We start from the raw sequence: 24,289 nt of genomic DNA, 5'->3' as shown, positions 1-24,289 counted from the left end.
CCGCAAAGACAACATATTCATGGAGGGAGGCCTCTTCCATCTTTCCACTTCCCAGTGTTTTGCTGCATAAGAAGCCATGAAAATGGGGGTGCCCTTTTGTGGCTCAGGACATGGAACACTGGTGAGATGATGGTGTCTTTCTGTTGCTGGAGAGTGAGCCGTCTGAAATGCCATGTGGTTGTTATGGGGCTAGAGTTGGGATCCCAGTGAGGGAGGTTGGGTGGTAGTCTCATTTGGGTCAGAATTGGTGCTTCCATTTGGATATTTTGGCTGTGTTTATGTGTATGGTATGGTTGACCTAGCCTGGCTGAAAACTCAAACTAAGGATAGTTATTATTTGTTAATTGAATTTTCCAGTTGCTTGTTTTGAGATGCATTAAATATTTTATTGTTGGATTTAATATGAATTGCAGAATGAATTGCTTAAGGAGGATAGAATGTTCTGTTACTATTGATATTACATACTGTTAATTGACCTATTGCAATGCTTACTTAAAATTTTGTTATGCTTTAAATAAATTGAGCTATTCTACTCATATCCTGCCTGGGGCTTCCCTGTAGCACCTAGCTGACCACTGTGAGAAACAGGATGCTTAACTACAGAAGCTTTTGCTGTGAATCTGCAGGGCTATTACGTTCTTGGGAATTGTTGAACTGTCAACGTTATGTCATGTATTCTCATTTATATTGAATTATGGCTATTGTGGTTGGTGTTATGTGCTGTTATTATATTTAGATTTCTTGTCACTTTTTTGTGAATTGCTTTGAGAACAATGTTCTTGTAGAAAATTCAGTACATAACAAACAGTCTATAACTATTCAATGTACAGAACTAAATGGTGGCATTTACATAGACATTTGCTTTTCAGAGCTCTCCAGTTTATTCCATTTGTGATTAAGCGATCTCTCTGGGTTGCCTTGTATCAGCTTGTTATTTTCCAGAAATTATTTTTGTAATAGTGAGTAGCACAACACTACCCTTTGAAGATTTGGCTTAAGATTGCTTATTCAAGTGCACTTTCAAAGTAGAATTTGCCATTTCAGTCAGAGCAACATTACTGTTGTTGACCCTGGATTTAGCTTGCCATTATTGACATTAAGAGAACACAATGCCCTCCAGAACAGCAGGGATGCTAAAATATAGTGCTGAAACAATAAACTATAGAATGGTAACATCCTGTCCTGCTATTAAATGAATGCATTTAAAAAATTACTGATGCTGTAGAGTGTAGCATTCACTCCTTGAGAAGGAAAACTAAGGAGCTAACTACATATTTCTTGGCAGTCATCCATTGTTTTCTCCATAAAACTGAAGTGCTCTTTGGAATACTAATACAGCTGATGATGTAGAATAATCTTGAATAGAGGTTCTTGGCATAACAAACTAGTGTGTCTAGTCTGTGACAGCACTTTTTGTGTTCTTTGGCCAAAGTACACATTTTTAAGTACTGCTTTATTTTAGAACAATCATATAATACAACAAAACTTAAAAGAATAGTCTCTATGATCTTTTCTATTTTATAGACTTCTGTCATTTCAGAGAATATGTTCATAATATGTTCAATATCTGTCATGATATAATTATTGTTTTGCTTTTTTTTTAAAAAAAATAAACATTAATTCCAAAAAACCAAAAAGCAGTGATAGTCAGCATAATGAGAAAAAATAGACTTTGTCAATATGGGGACCTGGATGAAATAATGCTCTACCAAGGATTAATGTGCAAGATGAACTGAAGCAAAACATCTTGTAAGCAGGAATGCCTTTCAGCTCTAGGATTCCATGATAAAGAAAATGGTGAAACTGGAGTAATTCACAAGCTGGGAAACTTGGAGGGAAAGGATAATACAGGTGGAAAACACAGTTATGCTGAAGAACCCTTTCCAGCACTTATAGTGGAGCCATAAGTATGTCTTCCCATCAATTAATGTTCTCAAAGCTTCAAAAAACTACAAAGAACAAAGTGGTTTCTTCTGCCAAACTAAATAACTGAAAAGCTTAAATTAAAAGGTGTTATTTTCCTTCCTAACTATAAAAATAATTATACCATCCTCATCTCTGCCCAGTTTATGTAGGAGGTTTTATCTCATACCATGCGTTTGTGGTGCTATGAAATACCCCATGCAGTTTTATAAAGTGATAAAAAAATCTTTCCACTCTTATTCTATAAATAGTACAGATATAGACACATTTTTGTGCAAATGAGCAAGAATTAAAATGAAATCATTAGCCAAAAAAATTAGATATAAATCATAGGAAAAACATGTTTTATGGGAAGATTCTTTTTTGTTTGTTTTGCACTCTAAATAGCTTGGTTCTGATAAAATTCTTATGGTAATGTAATTTTTTTATTGGCTGGATACAAAATACAATTTCAGACATTTCTCCTTCTATAGCATATTGAATTGACATGCAACAAATCCCATTAGGTTTATTTAATATAAAATTTTATAGACCTGCCTCAAATGACAACAAAATTAAACACACTTCTTTTGTTGTCCTTTCTTGAACATAGGGAAGCAGGATGGCATTCAAATAGATGGACAGAAGCATATTTTAAATGATGCAATACCCCTTCCAAATTCTGAAGCACATTCTTTTTGCAACTTCTGTTCTACTAAATTCTAAGTTGTTCAGATGATGCCCCCATCAGAGTTCTCAGGAATGCTGTGGATGTTTTTCCAACCAGCAAGACAACAGTGGCCTTATACAAGGGATAAGCCAAAGACATGGCTGACCATACCATAATTTAGACCTAGAGAGGTGATCTTTTCTAGCTCAAGATTCCTAAGGTTGATGGCTGGAAACTTGGGAAGGAAATTTCCAGAAGCAGAGAAGGTAGAAAGTATTTTGTTGGTAGGCTGGTAAACTAGATTTTATGATCCAATGCCATCAAGGCCAATGGTGACTGAGAATTCTCAGTGGGCACAGAATGCAGGCTGACTATTACAGGAGGGGACAGCAAGCCAGGGGAGAGGAGGAATGTAATGGAATATTCTAGAAGAGGGTATGGCTGTGTCATGTTTCCCATTCCCTCTGGCATTCACACGTGATAGCAAACTGACATGGGAGAGACATTCAATCAGTGAGATTTCTTTTATTGGAGGAAATCCCATGGAGAAAAGCTTAATGGTTACACACTTCAGAAATACTTAAAGCTGATAGGCTCAGAAAGCTTTAGGCTCTAAGGTAATATATAGTCAAAATGCTACTCACTACAATAACAACCTGGTTTCACAGTTGCCATCTCAAAGTTCCCCAAAACAGGTTCCAAACCTGACCAATGGAGGAGAAAGATTCCTGATACAATCCTTCAGGCAATCACAATGGGGAATTCTTGAAAGGCTTAACAACCCACCCCAAGGGAGCTAGTCCAAACGCAGCCACACATTGGTAACTCAGGGAACATGGCCAAAGCCTAAACAAGATCACAGGGTGGGTAAAAATCTGAGGCACAAGAAATCCCATGCTTGTACTTTAGCACCAGGAACTCCCCGCCACCTGAGTCTGCAAAGAAAAAGCCCAACAATAAAAATCAGCCCCAGTCTACCCTTACACTGAATCACAGGGAAGGTAAAATCTCAGGCGCGAGGAGTCCTGTGCTTCTGCATTAGCACTGGTAACTCCCCACCACCAGAGTTAGCAGAGGAAAAGTCACAATCAATCCCAGCCTGCCACTACGTTGAGCTGACCAGAAAACAAAACACACAGTCCACAGCAAATGCAAGTTCAAGTCTATGAAATGCCTCACAGTACTTTTAATGCCACTGTCCTTAGTAATAAAAAGTCCAGTTAGAAGACAGTCCTTGTGCAGAGCGCTTTCATAGTCCCAAACAGTAATGGATCCAAACAGGGAGGGGTTTCGGGCCATGAGTCGAAAGATGATCCTAGCCTTTGCTCCAGCTTATAAAGAGACCTAGGTCTGCCTCAAACCACGCAACAGACAGGGCTCTAGTCCGTAAGCCATGCCCGTGTCCAAACAGGGCGGCACTGCTCACCCCACTACAATCTGAGTGACTCTTCAACAAGGGTCCCCAACCTTTCTAAACATTCTATCCATTCCCCAGTGAAGTCTAACAGCATCAAGGTTGAGGCAGGGGAGTGAAACTAGACCTTCAATTCTTTCCCTGACAACTATGACAGAGATAAGTTTGCACAGATTCTGACATTCCGAACTAGTTCTAATAAAATGTAGTTACAAATGGCAAAGCCTCAACAGCTTTGCTGAGACTTATACCTGACTGGCTGGCCGGTTGGCAGGAACAGGAGGAATCCACCCTATAATGTTTTGTAGCAAGTCCACTTAGATACATACTATCTTTAGTTTTTATCATTCTACTAAGTGCCATAATTAACCATGTTCATTTCATGCGTATACTTACGAGAGCAGGTGGTGGTCTGCCACTCTAGGCACTGTCCATATGGGAATGAGATTATGTACGCATTTGAGTCAACACAGCGTTTTGTGCTGCTACACCACATGCACTCCATGCCACTGCTTGTGCAGTTGGAACACGTTGTCCTTAAGGAACACGGTTTTTTGCAGGGCCTGGCATTTTGATTTGGACTAACTGAAGGAGAAAGAAACAAAAAAGTAGAAAATTAGTATTTCTCCTAAATTTCTTTATTATTTGAGTATATATAATGCAATACAAATATTTTTTTTTCTTTTTCTTTATTCTGGAATACTTTCAGGTGATGCTTATATTATATGTAAGATTATTTTATTTTAATTTTAAAACTAGTTTATGCTATTTCACACATTTTTTCTACGTTGCAAACTTCAGCTACATTTTTACAAAGGAAAATATATTCTACAAGTTATTTTACTTGGATTCAGTTATTAGTATATGTGATCTAAAATCCAAACGTCAATTTAGATAACTGTACATATATTGTAAAACAATATGACTGAATATGCTTTAATAGGTACAGTAATGCATGACCTTCTGGTTCTACCGCATTTGTTAAATAGTGCATAAACAATAGTTATTTACTTCACTGGTGATATATTCTCCCTTAAACAGTGTGCATTTTGTCTAAGAGCGTGATTTGTCAAGTGAGCATCTGCCCCCTGGCGAATATATTTGCAGTGAGTACAAATGCAAAGAGCAAACAAGAGGAACATTTTTAATACATTAAGGACAACATTTTTCACAGCAGGGTACATTCTGTCTCCTTTAGTGGCATGTATTGTCCATGAAATCAAAACACAACAACCTATATATCTAAACAGTGAAGAAACAGAGGTGTTTAATGTTCTTTTCATAAGAAATAACTGTGAAGTATGAGAACAAATTAATCCCCACAGCAAATAGAAGTATAGGTAGGACCATTCATTTCCCCATTCTAAAAGATTTTTACGTAACATGACTTTGATTAATCCATATCATCCTATACAAATGACAACAAATGACAGCAAATGGGCAAGTTTGCATTGATCATGCGAACCAGGTCTACGTGGATGGGTTTTATACCTAATAGCGTTATTCTCAATACTTTTTTCACTCTCTGCAAGGTAAAATACTAAACTAAAATTTTAAAAAGAGGAGGGACCCAGCAAATTGTTCCACTAGTTTATATCAGAGTTCATTTGCAATTGCTTAATAGTAAAAACTAAGAAAACAGTTTCTAGCAGTAAAGAAAAATCCACAAGCTTCTTGAAAGAGCACAAAATCTCCAACACTTGAATAATTTGCAGTTGCAAGAGTTCCTTGCTATGGAAAGCACCTTAACAATTATACCTAAATTGTAATTGCTGTCTCTCTCAACAAGTTGTAATCACAGATTATGTTATGTTTATCATTTTAGGGAATACAAAAGTCTGCATAAGAAAGGAAATAATTTGTAGACTCTATTTATTTATTTATTTTATTGCATTTCTATACCACCCAACAGCTGAAGCACTGTACATTTCATTTATGTTTTGCAGTTTCCATGAAAAACCTAATATATGAAGGTGTTGCCTCAAATAGGATTTTTTTTCATAAGATTAATTCAATAACAAAATCTGTCTAATGGACTCACACTATCATCAGCACAATGGTGGAGCTTCATTGTTATATTTGAACTCCAATATGTAAAAGAAATCACTGGATCAAATTGCATAAGCCTCAATACCGCATTTGTCTTTACTTAAATACTCTGGTATAACACCAAGTATCATTTAAACACACACACACACACACCTTCAGATATATGGGGTCTGCTTTTCAGAAGAATATTCCCTCTGCCCTACCAAAGCCCAATAATTAACATATCAAGCATTATTACCAAGACCTTATCCAACATCCATTCTATCCATGATAAAAAAAATAGTAAACCAACTTAATGAACTAATTGTTCTAAAGCTTTCTTACCAACAGGTTTCTCACATACAAGGCCATCTGCCATTGAAGTACATGGATTTGCTTTCAGACCTGCAACCTCAGCCCTTTCAAGATAGGCACAAAATCCAGAGTCATTTGGTTCTCCAGGAAGCCACTGCAATGTGGTGTTCGTAAAGGGAGACATATCATCCCATCCCCAGTAGGAGATATTGATCTTGCGTAGACCCACCCAAGGTGATATTTTCTGTAAAGTAGAATGAAAAGGTACCACATGAATCAATTGGTCAGTTAATTATTGCATTTTCTGTTCTCTTCAGCCTTCACATCAATACAGCACCATTACTGCAAATACTTTAATAGTGGTTTCCCCTCCTATTTGCCCATAACCCAATAGTATGTTTAATCTAACTAAAAGTTTCAACTCCTACATTATGTCTTCCTAAAAGCTGCTGCAGATTAACAACGATCTAGTTTTTCAAACTGTAAACCTAGAAGGACCAGTATGAGCACAGGATTGTTTTCCACTCATTATTGCACACTAACTGCTGGGGTGGGTGGAGAGATCAAATACATACATGCAAAATTACAGGAGGCCAATAGAAACAGATGAAGGAAAATAAGTATTGTGTTAAGTTAATCACTGCTCAAGTAGACATTTCCAAACAATTTCAATACCAATTTTTCAAACCATTTCAGTGCCAATGCTCTCTGTATCCCAGTGAACTGCCAAAATAACATTTTTCTACATTTGCTTTAAAAGACTAATGGATAAGCTACTTATCTTTGACTGAGCAAATGACTATGAGGTACAGTCTAACCTACTTAATATTTCACAGTAGGGACAAAGTACGGACAAAAATGGGTGCTGCTATACTTTTATGTGTTCCTTGTTTGAAACCAAGATTAAACTCTCTGTTCCACTTGACCTTTAGAAAGTGCCTGATTATTCCTGTTATTTTTGTAAGCAATGTGTGTAAGGACAAAGTGTCCCACTCAGAACCAAACTACACACTGCACTAATCATGTACCATGTAGCTGAGAGTTAGGGATGTTTTTTTACTTGAGTGTAGGCACAAGCGACTCCAGTTTGGTCGGGACTACTGTGGAGGGAAAGATTAAACCTTCCCTCTAACCCCTCCCCTTACAAGGGGAGGGATTAACAATATGAAAAACAGCTTTCATTTATGATAGTAGAGACATTCCCCCCCCCTTTTTAATTCACCACCACCAGGAAGAAGGGAATTGCACTTACACTAAAGAAAAACCTAACCCTCAGCTTCAAACTATGCAATTACCATGATATATAAGTAGGATCCCAGATAATTAGGGGAGGTCCACCAGAGAAGATGAGAAGGTCACTGTCCAAAATCTTGATTGCAGTTGGAGCCCTTTAAAATATATATATTCCTGATCCTATTTTTGTGCAAAGAACAGGACCAAGATTTTTTCCCCACACTTCCACATGTCCAGGAAATGTGTGCATATATTCTCCCCCTCAATGGTTTTCCACAGATGCACATGTGCACAACAGTGGGAAACTGAAGGATACCAGCTTGCCCTCCTGTACCCTGTATGTTACACTTGGCAGGGATGCAGGAGTGGCAAACCTGTATTGAATTCCCTTCCTCATAAAGTCCTCAAGCCGCTTTAATTTTGATGTGTCTAAATCCAAGCAGCGAGAGTGGTCTTTAGAGTTAAAAGGGGGTTGCCTCTACTTTCATGGGGAGGGTGGGGGAAGTGGGGACCCCTTTAAGGGACTAATGCACCCATAAAAGCATGGGAAGCTCATCATAAGGAGGTAATTTTAAATCTCCCCCCTTCCCACAGCACCTAATCAGAGATAAGAGCTGTTCCCTGTTGGGAGAGGGGGCAGAAAATGCTGAGGGGTTCATTCCTGCTGATGTCTGAGGAGACAAGCCCTGCTTACTTCTGAGTAGGCATGCTGCTCATGCTTACTTCTGAATAGATATGTTGAAGCTTGGTATTTGGGATGCCATTTAAAAGTGCTGCTGTGCTTACTTGTGCCACATGCTGGTATGGCAGCCTTTTCCATCACTACTATGGAACTCTGTAGGGACTGAACCAAGGGCCTTTTGCAAAAACCGCTAGTGCTTTTCTAATATGACCATTGCTTTTCCTGTATTGGGGAACATGACCAGTGTACCTGTGGGTAAAGGCCAAGGGGTAATGACATTTCAGGGTAGGTCTTTCAAAGACTTTGGAGAGGTGGTACCTAATTTGACTTTTAAAAAGAATTTGGGGAGAGTGATATTTACCATCAATGTGCAATCTGTGTTTATTGTGTGGAGAAGAGGGTGGGAATGGATGTCAGTCCCTAGGATGACCATATGAAAAGGAGGACAGGGCTCTGTATCTTTAAAAGATGCATAGAAAAGGGAATTGCAGCAGGTGTCATTTATACGCATGTCGCACCTGGTGAAATTCCCTCTTCATCACAACAGTTCAAGCTGCAGGAGCTATACTGCAGCTATACTGTGACCAGATTTAAAAGAGGGCAGGGCACCTGCAGCTTGAACTGTTGTGATGAAGAGGAAAATTCACCAGGTTCTCCATATATATGAATGACACCTGCTGAAATTCCATTTTCAACACAACTGTTAAAGATACAGGAGCCCTGTCCTCCTTTTCATATGGTCACCCCAGAAGTTCTGACAATGCTGCTAGCTGAATGGTCATTTCTAACCACAGTTCCTTGAGAAGTTGTCTCTATGATGTCATTGTGGGTAGGTAGCTGCCTACTGAGTACAGTTTTTATGGAAATGGCTATCCCTGCTTATATGTTTGCTATTGTAACACTATTACCATATGATCCTATACATGCCTACTCTGAAGCAAGCCACATTGTGTTCAAAGGGGTTTACTCCCAGGAAAATGCTTTTGAATGTGCTTTGAGTGTTTAGAAAACACTGAATAGTCTAACACTTGACTTGTATTGTTTTAGAAAGGGTATAGCGATATTCCTATTATGTTAGGCATTTGGTATTGCAAGTGTCTAGCTCATTAGTAAGTTGAACTGCTGATTAATGCTAGCCTTTAGCTGCTGTTCTTCTAGCTGTTCCTTTTATTACGTTTTTCATTATGTTTAAATTATGCCTTTAATTATTAACTGCCTTGAGTACTTCTACATCTTTAAATTGTAAATAAATAATTATGGGGGACTGGCCAAGAACCGAAACTCCATTTGGTATCTTCTGTGTGCTAAGCAGAGCTTGAGCATGTCACACTTTAAAGTCATATCCTCCCACTCTGCTCTTCTTTATTGGAGTAGAGACTGATTTTCTTCAACAGAAAGAGCATATACTGACAGCTGTCTTTTCTTCTTAGTAACAGTACCAAAGATTCATAAATTCAATGATATTTCAAAGTGTGTAACCATAGATGTTTCAGTTTTGAGAGGTAGCAGCAATTTAAGCTTTTTAAAGGAATCTGAAAATGTAGGTACTCATTTTAAATGTGGAAACCATACTAGAGAGATAATTTAGCTATGGTAGGGTAACCATATGAAAAGGAGGACAGGGCTCCTGCATCTTGAACAGTTGTGTTGAAAAGGGAATTTCAGCAGGTGTCATTCGTATATATGGAGAACCTGGTGAATTTTCCTCTTCATCACAACAGTTCAAGCTGCAGGTGCCCTGCCCTCTTTTAAATCTGGTCACAGTATAGCTGCAGTATAGCTCCTGCAGCTTGAACTGTTGTGATGAAGAGGGAATTTCACCAGGTGCGACATGCATATAAATGACACCTGCTGCAACTCCCTTTTCTATGCAACTGTTAAAGATACAGGATCCCTGTCCTCCTTTTCATATGGTCACCCTAAGCTATGGGCATGTCTACACCTAGGGAGGGAGGATCTTGCGATATGCTCATCGTGAGATCCTCCCCCTGGATTCACATGCAGCGTGTGACATCCGGGGAGGAAGCAGGACATTGCAGCCACCATTTGGGGGGGGGGGGCAAAAGCAGTGGGGCTGGTTGTGCAAGAGTGAGACTCTGCTCCAACAAAAATTGAGAAAAATAAAAATAAACTCTCCTCCTGAATGGGATAGTCCCAGGACTGTGGGAAAACTCGGGATATCTAGGAAAGGAGTTATCCTGGGAAAATAGAGGGGTTGTCCATGGTTGCCCCTGGTATCCCCTGTGCATCATGTGGACACACAGGGATGACATAGGGACAACCACGGGATAAAAGTCCAATGTAGACATGTCCTATGTATGCCTGTGGTGATAGTGATAATTATCATGATAAAAAGTATGAAGTAAGTAAGTATGAAGACACAATTACCAATCATTTTATACAGCATAAATGTTTCATATTTAGGCATGTATATAATTAGGTGAAATATCAATAGTCTTTTGCTAACATAGTATTTTTCTAAATAACACACAACCACTTCAGCCACATTTAAATCTATATTTATTTGAACTGTTTATTTTCAAATAGTTTCAAATACCTATGGAATTTTGTTTTATACAACAATTACTTTTTAAATATTAAAAAATTACAAGACTCAAACAAGTGCAAATATTTCAAATTAGCACAACATTTCTCAGTTGCTATGCCTACATTTGGGAACCTTACTATACTATCTGTAACAAAGCGGTCATCTAAAATGAAATCAAATGCCCTAAATCATTATGATTGGAGCTTGAAAGAACAAGCATATGAAGGAAAATCAAGGAAAATCTCAGCAAGCTTCTCTGGAAACTGATGGCACATTCAGAATGACTTACACAGAATAAATCGAATGGGATAGACAGATAGGAATAAAAGAGAAATTACTTTTGTAGAGGAGAAAATCAGAAGTGAGATAAAGCATAAATCACTGTAACATTTCATTAGAACTTTTTGATAAGTAAATGATCATTTAACCCAAGGTATCTTCTTAAAGTGCATGCATTTATCTGCCTCTGTTGTATACTACATGTGGATTATCTCAAATTTATAGAACTTCAGTGTCTCAAGACATAATTCATTTGAATAAAAGTATGCTTGGTACGATGTCACCTTGCAAAAGTTTCAGAAAACCCAGAAAACGAAACCTCCATTTCTCCAGCCAGTAAATTTGTCAAAATGACAGGCTGTCATAGACTGTGTAAGAATTGGATTTGATACTTCTTTGTCCCATTCCATTGGAAGATGTATGTGTGCGCATAAATGTATGCGTCCATGTATGTGTGCGTGTTAATGACTCTCCTTACCAGTGGTGAATTTGGGGGTCTATTTCAATTATTTGTAGAAGGAGGTGGACTGAGGGCCTGAAGGTTTTCAGAGCAAAGCATTCTTTTCACTTAACACAGGGATGGGCAACTTGTGGCCCTCCACAAATTTTGGCCTATAACTCCCATTAGCCCTACCCAGCATAGTCAATGATGAGAGTTGTAGGCCAAAATATCTGGAGCCACAAATTCCCACCCTTTCTTTAAAGCTGCAACCATGCTTCCCGCTCCCAGCATCCTCCCAGAATGTGGAACTACCAAAACTACACAATAACAACAAAGGATCTAAACTGGACCAACTCAGCCTAGCCCTAATGAATGAATGAATATTATCTACCTATCCCATCTCCACAATTCTGGGCAGGTAAATGCATTTGCAGTATAAATAAAACTAGCCCCGCCCCCCAGTTGCTCAGATCGCAGCCTCAGCATCTCCATTTTTGCCATTAATATCTCCATTTTTACCCATCTACATACAGAGATAGCCCAATTAATCTCCACTTCCTCATTTAGCTTTATGGGCTTAAGTCCACTAAACAACAATGAGACTAAAATGAAGGAGCTACACTCAGTTATGTGTCTACATCTCTACCAAACAGCAAATACTTTACCTTACTACTAATTATCAGCTAATAGCAGAAAGATTTAGGAACAGCAGTGTTCTACAACGTCTTTACCGTAATAAGCCTAGTTAGCCAGAAGTCAAGGGAAGGCAATCTTCACTTAGAGACATTGGACAAATAACAGTTTCACTGTAATAGTAAAGCCTTAAGACCCTTTTTAACAACTACGCTTTTTGTCAAAGTCAGTTTCAGGTTGACAAAGCAGTCCCCCAGCTAAAATAATTCTGCTAAATGCATAGCTGTGAACACTATAATGAGAACAAAATTATTTGATATTTTTTAAAAACCTTGTTATCTCAGTTGGGTTGGGCTTACTTCTATTTCCATTAATGCTATTATGCTTAAAAATAAAATCAATATATACTGCAAAGCAAAAGGGGTCAAGGTAGCAAGACATAACAAAAGTGAAGGACATTTAAAAACCAAACTATCAACATGCCTCATAGGGGGGAAAGTCATCCCAGCAGATCCTGTAGGGAGAGTTGGCACCAAGTACACTGGTGCAAAAATACTTCTGAGATTTCTCTTGTTTCATCAATATTCCTAAAAATTAACAACACCTGACATTTGCATATGGACTTTTGAATTAAACACTCAAGTTACCTGGAGAGTATACTTCTGTATTTCATCCAAAACAAATTCTACTTCTTTTGAAGTTGTTAATGAAGCAAGAATCCCATTTAAGCCATAGCAGTAAAGTCTGGCATTATCATAGTTTTCACGACTAGAGTTTATACGGAGGCAGGCATCTCCAACATGATTCCACCCTTCTCCACACAGATGAGCTAGTAAAGAGTTATACAAGCTTAAAAGTAGTTGTGAAAGAAAAAAACATCACATTTAGAACTAGGCTTTAGTATTAGCTTTTCAGAATACAGTTCAACTGACAGGCACACCACCTACATTATATTTTATACATTCGTATTGTAAAAACATCACTGAAAAAGATGAGTACATTCGAATGGATTAATGGTACTAACATTCTCAATTGGTGAAATAAAACTACAATGTATATAGCAGCATAATGAGTTATAAAATGGACTAATACCAAGTCATTCTGGAAATAAAAAGGGTTTGATTTAAATGAGATTCTATGTTACTTTGCTTTACATAAACAGATTAAGGTTTAGGTAACATATTGATAGGGGAACATATTGAACCGAAACGCTTAATTTCGGTTTGCCTCACAAAACCAAACCGAAATTAAGCGTTATCTAGAAGAATGCAACTGCATTTGAATGAAATCCAAATGTGAAAAAAAAATCTTTGCTTTTTGCCATTTTTGTACTGATTACATGGAATAGTTAAGGTGACTGTGTTGAATTTTGAAATCTGCGTTCCTAACATTAATCTGAAACTTCCTTTCCTTTCTCTAATAATGCTAAAAACAACAAATGATTCCATTCACATTTTTCCCTTTTACCTGGCAAAGCTTGGCATTCTTGCTGTCGCTGGTCCCACTGGCAGTTGAGGTTTAGTGAACAACTTTTACAGCTAGTCAGCTTATTGCATATCTGTTCATTTCTTACATGGCATTTGGTGTAGTTTTTCACTGACTAGAATATAAGCACACATGGAAACTGTTAATTTTCAGAATGGAGACGGAGCTTTAAAATGCAGAAGAAATTAACTGGTCTACATATATAACTATCCGTAAGAAAACTGTGGATTCATAGAGTTTTGTTGTGAACCTTAACCTTTTCTGAAAGAAGGTTGTAGAGGAAAGTATGCATCCATTTCAACATGATTAAAATACAGAATACGTAAAGATTCTTTAAATATGAGAAAGAATATTTGAGGAAGATAAATCCAACATTCTTCAAAATATGTTTTGGCATTTAAACAATTGCTTTTAAAGAATATGACAATTGACTTTTAGTTTATTAGGAAACAGCACAAGCAAATCACTTCTTCTAAAGTAAATTATAGAGATGCATATTTCTTTGGCTAGTAAACTTTTTTCTAAGCCACAGGACAAAATGCTGAAACTGGACGAACACTGTTAACTGGACAAAATGCTGAAAGAAGTTGTGTGTTTACTGTGCTGGGCCTCAGACCCCATTGCAGCCTTGTACTCTGTCTTTTGGGCAGGTCACATTCCCTCTTCCGATTTGTCCTTTGCCACACACCGTCACAAAAAGGCAGCCATTTTATTATAGTGACCAGGACAGTTTCTTGGATTGCCAAATGGTGCCCATGGCCCCCAAAGGTTGCCGAACCCTGCTCTAAAACAAGCCACAGGCTATAGCCATATATTATATATGGCTATAGCCTGTGGCTTGTATGTCAGCCTCAAGCTGACATACTCCCTCCTCCCACTCTTCCTCTGGTGCAGCCACTAAAAGCTCCACTTTCATCTTAGGGCCTTGCTAGACCTACCTGGTAATCCGGTGGGGAGTAGGGGCGCCGCTGCGCTGCAGCTAGTGCGGGCTGTCGCCCCTAGCTAGACGTAACACGTGACGGGGTAAGGGAAAGCCCCATCGCATCAGCCATTTTTTAAAAAATTAAAGGGCCATGTGCGCAGCAGCGCACCAACAAGAAGGTAAGGCTTTTTTAAAAAATAAATAAAGGGTTCCCCGCTCCCCCTGCCCCTGATTTCCCCCAATGTCTGATGCCCCCCCCGCTCATCAGTCCGCTCCCCCCCGCTCGATTGCCCGTCCGCTCACCCCCCGCTCGCCCCCTCGCTCGCTTGTCCGCTCGCCTAAGTAAAACATTTTTCCAAAGAATTAATTTCCTTCAGCAAAAAAGCTGCACAAACTACAGAAGGGGAGAAAACCTGCATATTTTTGGATTATGGAAGAAACTGGAGTTCACAGTTTTCTTCTACAAATTAGTATTACCTTTCTCATATTACAGTTTAATTTTCCTTTAGGAGATGATCTGTTGAGATAATCTTTGGATGACTGCCTATATCTCCTAACAACTCCTGAGAAACTATTAGTTTGGGCTGGAGAGAGGGTCTTTTCAGTGTCTGCAGCTAGACTCTGAAACGCCATTCTAAGGAAGACCTGTCTCACTTCCTCATGAATTACCTTCTGGAACCTGGTAAAGACCTTCCTTTTTTAGGAAGGCATTCAGTATGTGATGCTAACTTGTTTTAATTGGTCTGTTTTTTGGAATATTTCAATATTTTGATTGCTGCATTGTTTTATTCTGCTGCTTTTCTTGGGTTTTATGTTATGTCATAAATTGTAACAATGTTTTTAATTGTTAAATTATTGACTTGTTGTAAGCTTCTTACAACTCATCGGGAATAGGGCAGGATATAAATGATCGATAACAAAATAAATAAAAATGAATGGATATTAGTGGTATCTAGAGTAAATCTATTCCTTTAAAGTGTAATGTGATATGTTGTTTTTTTCCAAGTTTAATGAACAAAAGTCAAGTTCCTCATGTGTAAAATTATCCATCCCTCTTTAAAATACTTGTATGTGGAAATCATGAAAAGATATGGGCTCCATTTCCAAATCTTGTAATGGGACGTTCATCAAATTCTACATGTGTGCTTCCTTCACGCATAATAAAAAGTGAGTGCATTTTGTGTTCAGGCATCCATAGCAGAACAGAAGCTGTAAAGTGAGATTTGCCCCACAAGACTGGGCATAATGTATGACATCCAAGGACCAGCTAAAAGAAACTGAGCATGCGGAGTACAGAGAAAAGAAGATTAAGGGAAGAAAACATGATAGCAGTTCTTGGTGGGGGGGGAGAGAAAAAATCCAGCTGCCATAACATTATATCCAAAAATGATTTTTTTTTCCTCTATGAGGATGAAACACATATAGGGAACCTTATCATTGCAGTGGTCTGGATTAAGTAAAGTGGGTACTCTCTTTCTCTCTGATAAAAATACATGATTTCCCAATACATATTATCTAATGAAAAATGCAGCAACAGCACAGTGTTGGTAGATCAATCTAATACTGAGAATTAGGAACACAATCCACTCATAAATTGCCAAATACTAAATGTACATACATTAAAAAAAATATCCCAGTCATAGAGAGTATCACATAATTATCAGTAGAATGACTCAACAATGTTCTAAGCTCTTATTGAACCATGCAGGTATATTGAAGTAGACTTTGAAAGAAACCCATTATTCTTACAGTCTTAGCAGAAAGGTGTAAGGTAGTCAGATGCAAATTTGAAAACACAACCATGTTGTGTAATAAGAATGCTACATAACTATATACATAACAAATTAGCTAGAACAAAATGTTGCAAAGTGACAGAAGGTAAACCTGTAAAATGTGCACAGATGAATTTGAGGGAACCTTTTTATACTTATTTGCATTTACTTTGGCTCAGTCATTATACATTATTGACAATGCTGCCTGAGAGGTACATTACAATGAATTTTAAATTGCAAGTAAGCACCATCTGCTCACTTAACACTGTCCCCACCTAATATTCCTTGTTAGCATGTCATTATCACAATGTCAAATCCTGAAAAGTTCAGGCTGCTTTCGAAAATGAATCCATATGTTAGTAAGCAATGCTCAATAAAAAAACTTACTTAGAAAAAACAACCCCATTTTGCCACTTTTTCACAATGTAAATTTCTGACCATAGATAACCCAAAGCTATTTAACAATGCTTAAAAGGAAAGTCAAAATCCTCTCTGCATTCTCTTACTTATTCCCCTACTGCCAACCCCTATTTCCTTTAAATCCAATTTACACATTCCTTTCTGGACAAATCTCAGTAGCTAGTGTAAATGCAAATCCAATATGCAATTCTTGTTAACACTAAGGTTCTAGCGAGAGCTAACAAAATGAATTAAATTCAGAATTAAGACAACACATCTGTTGTACAAGTTTTCTTATAGTTTTAAGAGATGCAAAACACCTAAATGGAAAGACAGGGATAAACTCTCATTTTCAATTACATTGTTTCCTTATACAGTCGTAGGCTACCTTCCATGAAGTCCCACTGTCATCAAGAGTGGTATGTTGCTTCATGAAAAGTAAACTAGCATGATACAGAAAACATCTGTTAGCGGTTGAATTATATTTTCTCTTGGGGGATCCTCAAAAGACAAGTACTGCTTTTATACTCACTGTTTTAACTGTAGTGATCCCTATCTCCAATCCTGATTGCAATGTTGTAAACCGCCCAGAGAGCTTCGGCTGTGGGGCGGTATATAAATGTAATTAAATAAATAAATAAAATAAATAAATAAATTGCAAGCAACTGAAATGACAGTGAAGGCAGCCTTCCCCAAGCTGGTACCCCGCAGACATTTTGGGCTACAACTCCCAGCATTCCTAGTCATTGGCCATGCTGGCTTGAGCTGATGTAAGTTGAAGTACAAAACATCTGGAAAGCACCAGGTTATTTATTTGTTTATTTATTGCATTTCTATACCGCCCAATAGCCAAAGCTCTCTGGGCGGTTCAGGAAGGCCTGTCTAGGAACTACTAGGATCAGCAAACGGGACAGAATCAATATGAACTTATGCAATGCAATACAATATCTGTCATTTTAGGGCACCTTTCCCCCCACAATTCTGGATTGGTGCTACAAGTTAACCATAAAAGAAGCTGTTGCCTGTATACAGTATCAGTTTATTTAAGTTAGAATTACATAGCAGTGGCTTCTTTTATATTTTCATTTTGATTAGATTGAAACCATGTTTATTTTTTCCTCCTTCAAATTCTCTGGTGCCTTCACTGTTCTCCATGACTTATCAAAAATAATTGCTAGTGGTTCAGTATGTTCATTAGTTAATTCCCTTAAGATCTAGAGAAGCATATGCAATGGCCCAACTGATTACAGTAGTTCAAGGTTTGTTTTGTTTGTGCCAGTTTTCCAGATATTTTAAGCGCTCCCCTGCTCCTTATCAACACTACAAATGACAATTTCTTTTCTGCCCAAGTTTCTGTGAAGGCTTGTGTTTGCTTATTAAAAAGTTTGATGATGTTTCTAAGACACCTAAACAGCAACATTTCTCCCCAACAGGCCTAGCAATCTTTTTCTCTCATATTGCTTTTCCACGCCATTTATGTGCCTCAGAGCAAGATTTTATATTTAGTAAGGCCTTGTTTACACCCAGACTTTGCACTCCTGTGTTATGATAGAATAGATTGTTGCTGTATCTCTTCACATGCTGCTTCTATTTACCAGACAGTGAGATAAAATATGTTTTCTATAGAGGAAGATCAGAGCAGGACTAGGATATCTTCACAACTTCATGGTAAATTATCTGTATTTTAACGGGAAGTCTTCATTGTGAATACATTAAAGTAGTAAAAACTACTGATCCAGTGGCACGATTATGGGCACTCATTGTAAATAAGCTATGGGGGTTGCAGCATGTACTGGCTGCCATTTTGAATATTCACATTTTGAATATGTGACATGTTGTGTGTTGCTGTGGGTAACAAGCCAGACAAAACCCATGGGCTATATGGGGTTATTTAAACCATAGTGGGTGCCATCAATTGTGCAAACTGGCCCATTGTTTTTGTTACAAAGAAGAAGGGAAAGGAACCTCTCGTTCAAGCACTGAGTCATTACTGACTCTTGGAGGGACGCCACCTTTTGCTGGCATTTTCTTGGCAGGCCTTATAGTGGGGTGGTTTGCCGTTGCCTTCCCCGGCCATTATTACCTTTCCCCCAGTTAACTGGGTACTCATTTTACCGACCTCGAGAGGATAAACCTCCATACTGGAGGTTTTATGTGAGGGGGTGTTTAATTAGGTTGATTCATGGCTAAGGATGTGTGGGGGAATCGGCTTTATTAGATAGGGACGGTGAGCACTCTGGCACCTTTATGGTGATTGGCATAGCCGGATGGCCTGTTCTTCGGGGGCTACGCGGTCCCAGTGCCAGGATATGGTATGCCTTTGGGGACCCTCCTGTCCTCACCTACTCGCTGTCGATATGGCAATGGGCGGGGGTGTAGTAGGGTGGTCTCCCCACACTTACAAAGTGTCACATAAGGAAGGAGCCGGTTTACCCAACTCCTTGCTTTGGAGAGTGGCTTGCCCTTTATTACAAGGAAGTGGCCTGAGATAAGGAATTAATTCCCGCACTTTCATGTGCAGATCCAGGGAGGGTTGAATTACCAATAATTAATAAAGAGGCCCTAGTTAACCCAAGCTCTTGTGTCCGTGTCTTCATTCTCTGCTTCCTCTACTCGCAAAATTGCACTTCTTTTATCACCTCTTTTAAAGATGTGAAATAGCTGTCAAAGAAGTACTTCTGAATCATCCCTATTGCTTGCTTATGTTTGTGTGACTACAAAGAGACATCTTACTGCTCAATTCAAAGGAAAGCTAAGAACATAAATACATCTCCTAATTTCTCTAAACAGATGTGTACTCTACTCTGGATCCATACCAATCCAACTACTATGTTAAGGTATTTACCTAGAAAAAAGCTTTTCCATTAATACTTAACAAAAGTTGATCTCACAAGTCCTTGATAAAATTAATTTTAGGGCTATAGCACAGTATAACAACAAGAACTATTCGACAATTTGTTTAACTATATGTTTAACAATTAGTTTAACTATTAGGGGTGTGCACAGTAGGTGTTCTCAAGCTCCGTTGAGCAGGTTCTCCACTCCAATTTTCAGAGGGAGACCATCTCTCTGCACCACCAAATTACTCATCAGAATTGAAAGTTCGGAGCTCCATCAGCACCGTCGGACCCTTGGATTTTTGGTGCAGCACGCACACCCCTATTAGCTATTTGTTCCACATAGGAATCAGCCAATTATAGGTTCAAAAAGGTTATATTTACATGTATAGTCACCATGCCCAAAGGTAATTTCTGATACTGGGCAAGGATCCTTAGCTATCTAAAAGTCCAATACAGACAGTAAAATCCCTTAAATCCAACCTACCATTCTGTTTTGTTAGCAAAAGAGAATATTTCTAGTACACAATGTGAATTGATAAAACCTTTGTTAACAGGCAGCCAAATTTCAACTGGCTTCACAGTGGAAATCCTTCCAGGTACTCCATATTAAATGGAGGTATGGGTATTACTTATAATGGACAATATATCTATGCAAACTAGGGCTACTTATTAGGGCTATCCTAATTTGAAGGGTAATTTATTTATTTCATTGTTGGAAGTTAAAACATTATTTTGATTTCATGTACATGTTTGGGAAGCAATCTGGTTCTTCATCTCAGTCTTCACTCTTCTGCCTATCGAGCAGCACGTACAGGAAGGAGGCTGCTCACTCCCACTGGCAGCTCTCTCGCCCAAATACAATGAGAACTAAGCTTACCGCACATCCGTGTTCACGTAATCTCATGTAGCTGCTGGGATGGATCCAGGCTGTTGTTTGAATATAGAAGCCTAAGCTTCAAATGATTAACAAGGGTGGGCTTTAGCACATTTTACATTTCAACTATGTTTCCTACATTTTAGCATTCCTGACTGGTTTGAAATTTCAGCTTCATTGCTTTCTCAATAAAGATAATATATGATGTGGGAAAAGTCCAAAGTATAATTTCTGTTCATTATCCAGCTGTCCTTGCCTAACAGGCCTTATATGATATATACTTGTAATGTAATATTCTTTCTTTAGTCTTTCCCTTCCTTCGTATATAGATTTGACTTGATTTTTTACCATTGCTTTTTCTTAGTATCAAATAAGAAAAATCACATGAACTAGTATTTGGAACTTTCTTTTTAAAAATCATTGCATGCATGCAGCTTTTCTAATATGTGTTTGCTTTTAAAGAGAAATATTTATCTTAGCTATAAATGTTTTTATCAACTCTGAAAAATACCCACAGCATTCTGATGTGCTTCTGAGGGTTTGCCTTATCGCAAGTAATTTTACTCTCCTGTCAAAAGCACTACTGTATGCCACTGATAACACATAAGTAAAGTCAATCACTTTTGATAATAATCTCCATGTTTCTTCTCAAGGGAACATGTATCAGGGTGGTTAGAAATCGGGGTAAAGGTGGATTTTCTTTTTAAATGCAGAAAAGTAAATAAGTAGCTGAAATCTCCCCCTCCTTTTCTAATAAACAATTTTATACACTTCAGAAAACATATGAAGACAGGAAAAAACATATTAATATGAGCAGTCATCAATGTGAGAATTTACACCATTATTTTAAAATTATTCGTTAATATAATTAACCAGATTATCACCCTGGACAGGATTTGCAGAGTAGAGACTCCTTTGGTCAGTTTGGTGGATGATTTACACAGAGACTGGACAGGGATCATGTCCCTCTGCTGGACCTCTCAGTGCCTTTCCATACCATCAACTATGGTATCCCTCTAGATAGCCTGACTGGGATGATTCTGGGAAGCAATGTTTTATAGTGGCTCCATTCCTCTTTGGAGGCATGACTTCAAATGATGGTGCTAGGGGATACCTGTCCAACACCATGATGATTGGCCTTTGCTGTCCCTCTGGATTCCATCTTGCGCCCACCCCCACTTCGCCAGCTATTTAACACATACATGAGAGGGAGAGGTTGCCTGGAGTTTTGGAATTTGCTGCTACTAGTATGCTGATAACACCCAACTCTATCTCTCCTTTCCATTCAAATCCAAGGAAGCTATTCATGTTCTCAATCAATATCTGATGTTGGAAAAATTGTTTTTTAAACAGTTTTTAATGCTTTATGTGTGTGTGTTCTGTGTTTTAGAATTTTAAATTTTGTATACCCATTTTTATCTTAATTTTAGAATTTTTGTAAACAGCCCAGAAAGCCCTGGCTATATAAGTGTAATAAATAAATAAATAAATGAGGATAAATATACGGAAGCTAAATAAAGACAAGACAGAAATGCTCTGTCAGTTGAAAGGCAGCTCAAGGTACAGGGATTCAACCTGTGATGGGGCCACACTACACTTGAAACCCAGGTTTACATGTTGGGTATACTCCTGGATTAAACCCTTGACCTGGATGAATTGATTTTGACCATGAGTGCATTTGCACACCTAAGGCTAAGTGTACTAACTCTGCCCATTTCTAGAGTAACACATCTTTATTACTTCACACTAAGAAATGTGTAACATGCTATTTGTGGAGTTTGGAAAGTGTTTGGAAACTTCAGCTGGTCCAGAATGCTGTGGCCAAACCAGGGCTGTTGCTTTATTATTATTATTACAGGGCTGTTGCATTATTATTATTATTATTATTATTATTATTATTATCATCATCATCATCTGGTTGAGCTTTTATATTGTATTTTATATTATGGTTTTATACTGTTGTTTTATACTTTGAATGTTTTTAATTTTTGTGAACCACCCAGAGAGTTCCGGCTATTGGGCGGTATAGAAATATAATAAATAAATAAATAAATATTATTATTATTGCCCCTCCCCAAAAAGATTGGTTGAAAATAAATATATAGAAAAATTCAGCACAGTAATAATACATATATTCTCAGCAGATTTGTCTCAAACTCTATAAATGTAATACCTGAAACGAATCAATTTGGGGTACATTCATATCAAGTCACAAGTATTAATTCTTTGGTATATGTTTCAGTGAGCAATACTGTGAGATGCACCGGTTATGAACTTTTTTTATACTCTTATTCTTCTGAGAGCAAGATCCTACTTGATATTCACAACTTTGCTATCTGTAATAGTCCAGCAGGTTAGAAGGGGCAAAGGAGGAGGAGGAGGAGGAGGAGGAGGAGGAGGCAGGCAACCTTTCCTTGATGATAACCCTGGATAAAACCCTGGATAAATGGCTGGATAAAAAGAACGTTTCAGAGAACCTTTGATTATTATAACTGCCATCAAAAGCATAAGTTATTTGCTTGATAGGCAAGGGAAATTGGAAAATAAGGTGGTTCTACAAATTTCATTATTTCTCTTTCCAATTATATGAAATGTCTTTGCAATTAATTTATGAAGAAGTTAATTTCATATGTATTTCAAAAATCTGATTATAATGTGACATTTACATTTGACGACACCAAAGAGCAAGCTAATGGTTACAAAGCAGTGTCATTAACGAGACCGCCACATACTCATAAATACTCACCGCACTGCAGTTGCTGTTTGCTGAAATGCACTTCTTGTCATCACACCACTGACAACCATTTGTATTGGCAGTACAGCTGGCACAGTCTGCATATCTGTAACATCTGTCATCTGCTGCAGCTATAACACAAATGAAAGACAAAGCAAGCATCAAGATGAGAGACAAAGGATGTCGTCCTTTTTAATTCATGCATTTTTAAAAGCTGCTAGGGAAAAAACCCAGCACTTATTCATTGTAAATATGACCTTCAGACCAAGATTAAAATTCTTTAACATGAAGCTAAACACAAAAACTGTATTTTATGTATAGTCAGTCATGTATTCACACCATGACTAACTATACATAAAATATAGCTTCCTTGAAACAATTTTAGCCCCTGACTTGCTCCCCCGAATCCTTCTTGATACAAAATATAAAATATCCGTGACCGAGTCTGCTAGTAACATTTGTCATATTTTTTTTCCATTAATTTAGCAAAATGAGAGAACTATTTCACAGTAACTAGAGATTCTATTTATTTATGAACCATATAGTGGTTCCAATATATACAAAACATACAAGGAGTTCAGAGTGGTATAGTTGGTGACTCTTTGACCCATTTTACCTTCAACCCTTTAAATAAATTAAGCCAAGTAAATTAAGCTGGGCCAAGCGACTGGGCCTAGGAATAGAGATTTCAACCCAGGTCTCCCCACTCAAAGTCTAATATTCTATCAGTTATTTATTATACAGCCACAGGAGCACCTCAATACTTAGGACTGGATTTCTAAAATGGAGATGTGTCTATAGACATCTTTCTTAGTATTAACAGACTCCCTCTCCCTCCTCATTTTTATGTCTTAAGATTTCCTTAATCTATTTTTTAACTGGAATGGCTGGCATGCTGCAAAGCAAAGTGCTACCCTCCAGCACCATCTTTATTTGTGTTCAAAGGAGTGGTCGGAATAACTTAAGGACATAAGAAGAGCCATGCTGGATCAGACTAAGGGTCCATCTACTCCAGCATTCTGTTCACACACTAGCCAACAAGCTGCCTGTGGGAAACTTACAAGTAGGACAAAAGTGAAATAGCACCAACTTGCATCAATTTTCAGCCCCATTCTCC

The 24,289-nt window shown here is 38.0% G+C and overlaps 1 protein-coding gene across 2 annotated transcripts in view; it reads right to left on the bottom strand.

Moving 5' to 3' along the window:
- The window catches only part of ATRNL1 (attractin like 1), a 682,244-nt gene that overhangs the window by 508,368 nt on the left and 149,587 nt on the right, over positions 1-24,289 (bottom strand). Inside the window, exons 13-17 of one of the 2 annotated variants that reach the window (XM_063132703.1) lie at positions 23,185-23,303; positions 13,614-13,746; positions 12,794-12,975; positions 6,360-6,573; positions 4,383-4,571 (exon numbers count right to left, since the gene is read on the bottom strand). In XM_063132703.1, the coding sequence (XP_062988773.1) occupies positions 4,383-4,571; positions 6,360-6,573; positions 12,794-12,975; positions 13,614-13,746; positions 23,185-23,303 (837 nt within the window). Of the gene's footprint in view, positions 1-4,382; positions 4,572-6,359; positions 6,574-12,793; positions 12,996-13,613; positions 13,747-23,184; positions 23,304-24,289 lie in introns of those variants that run through there. The other variant, XM_063132704.1, reaches the window with a different exon arrangement.

This window comes from Elgaria multicarinata, chromosome 8 (assembly GCF_023053635.1).
Source record: "Elgaria multicarinata webbii isolate HBS135686 ecotype San Diego chromosome 8, rElgMul1.1.pri, whole genome shotgun sequence".
NCBI lineage: Eukaryota > Metazoa > Chordata > Lepidosauria > Squamata > Anguidae > Elgaria > Elgaria multicarinata.
This window is presented reverse-complemented; position numbering and strand designations above follow the sequence as displayed.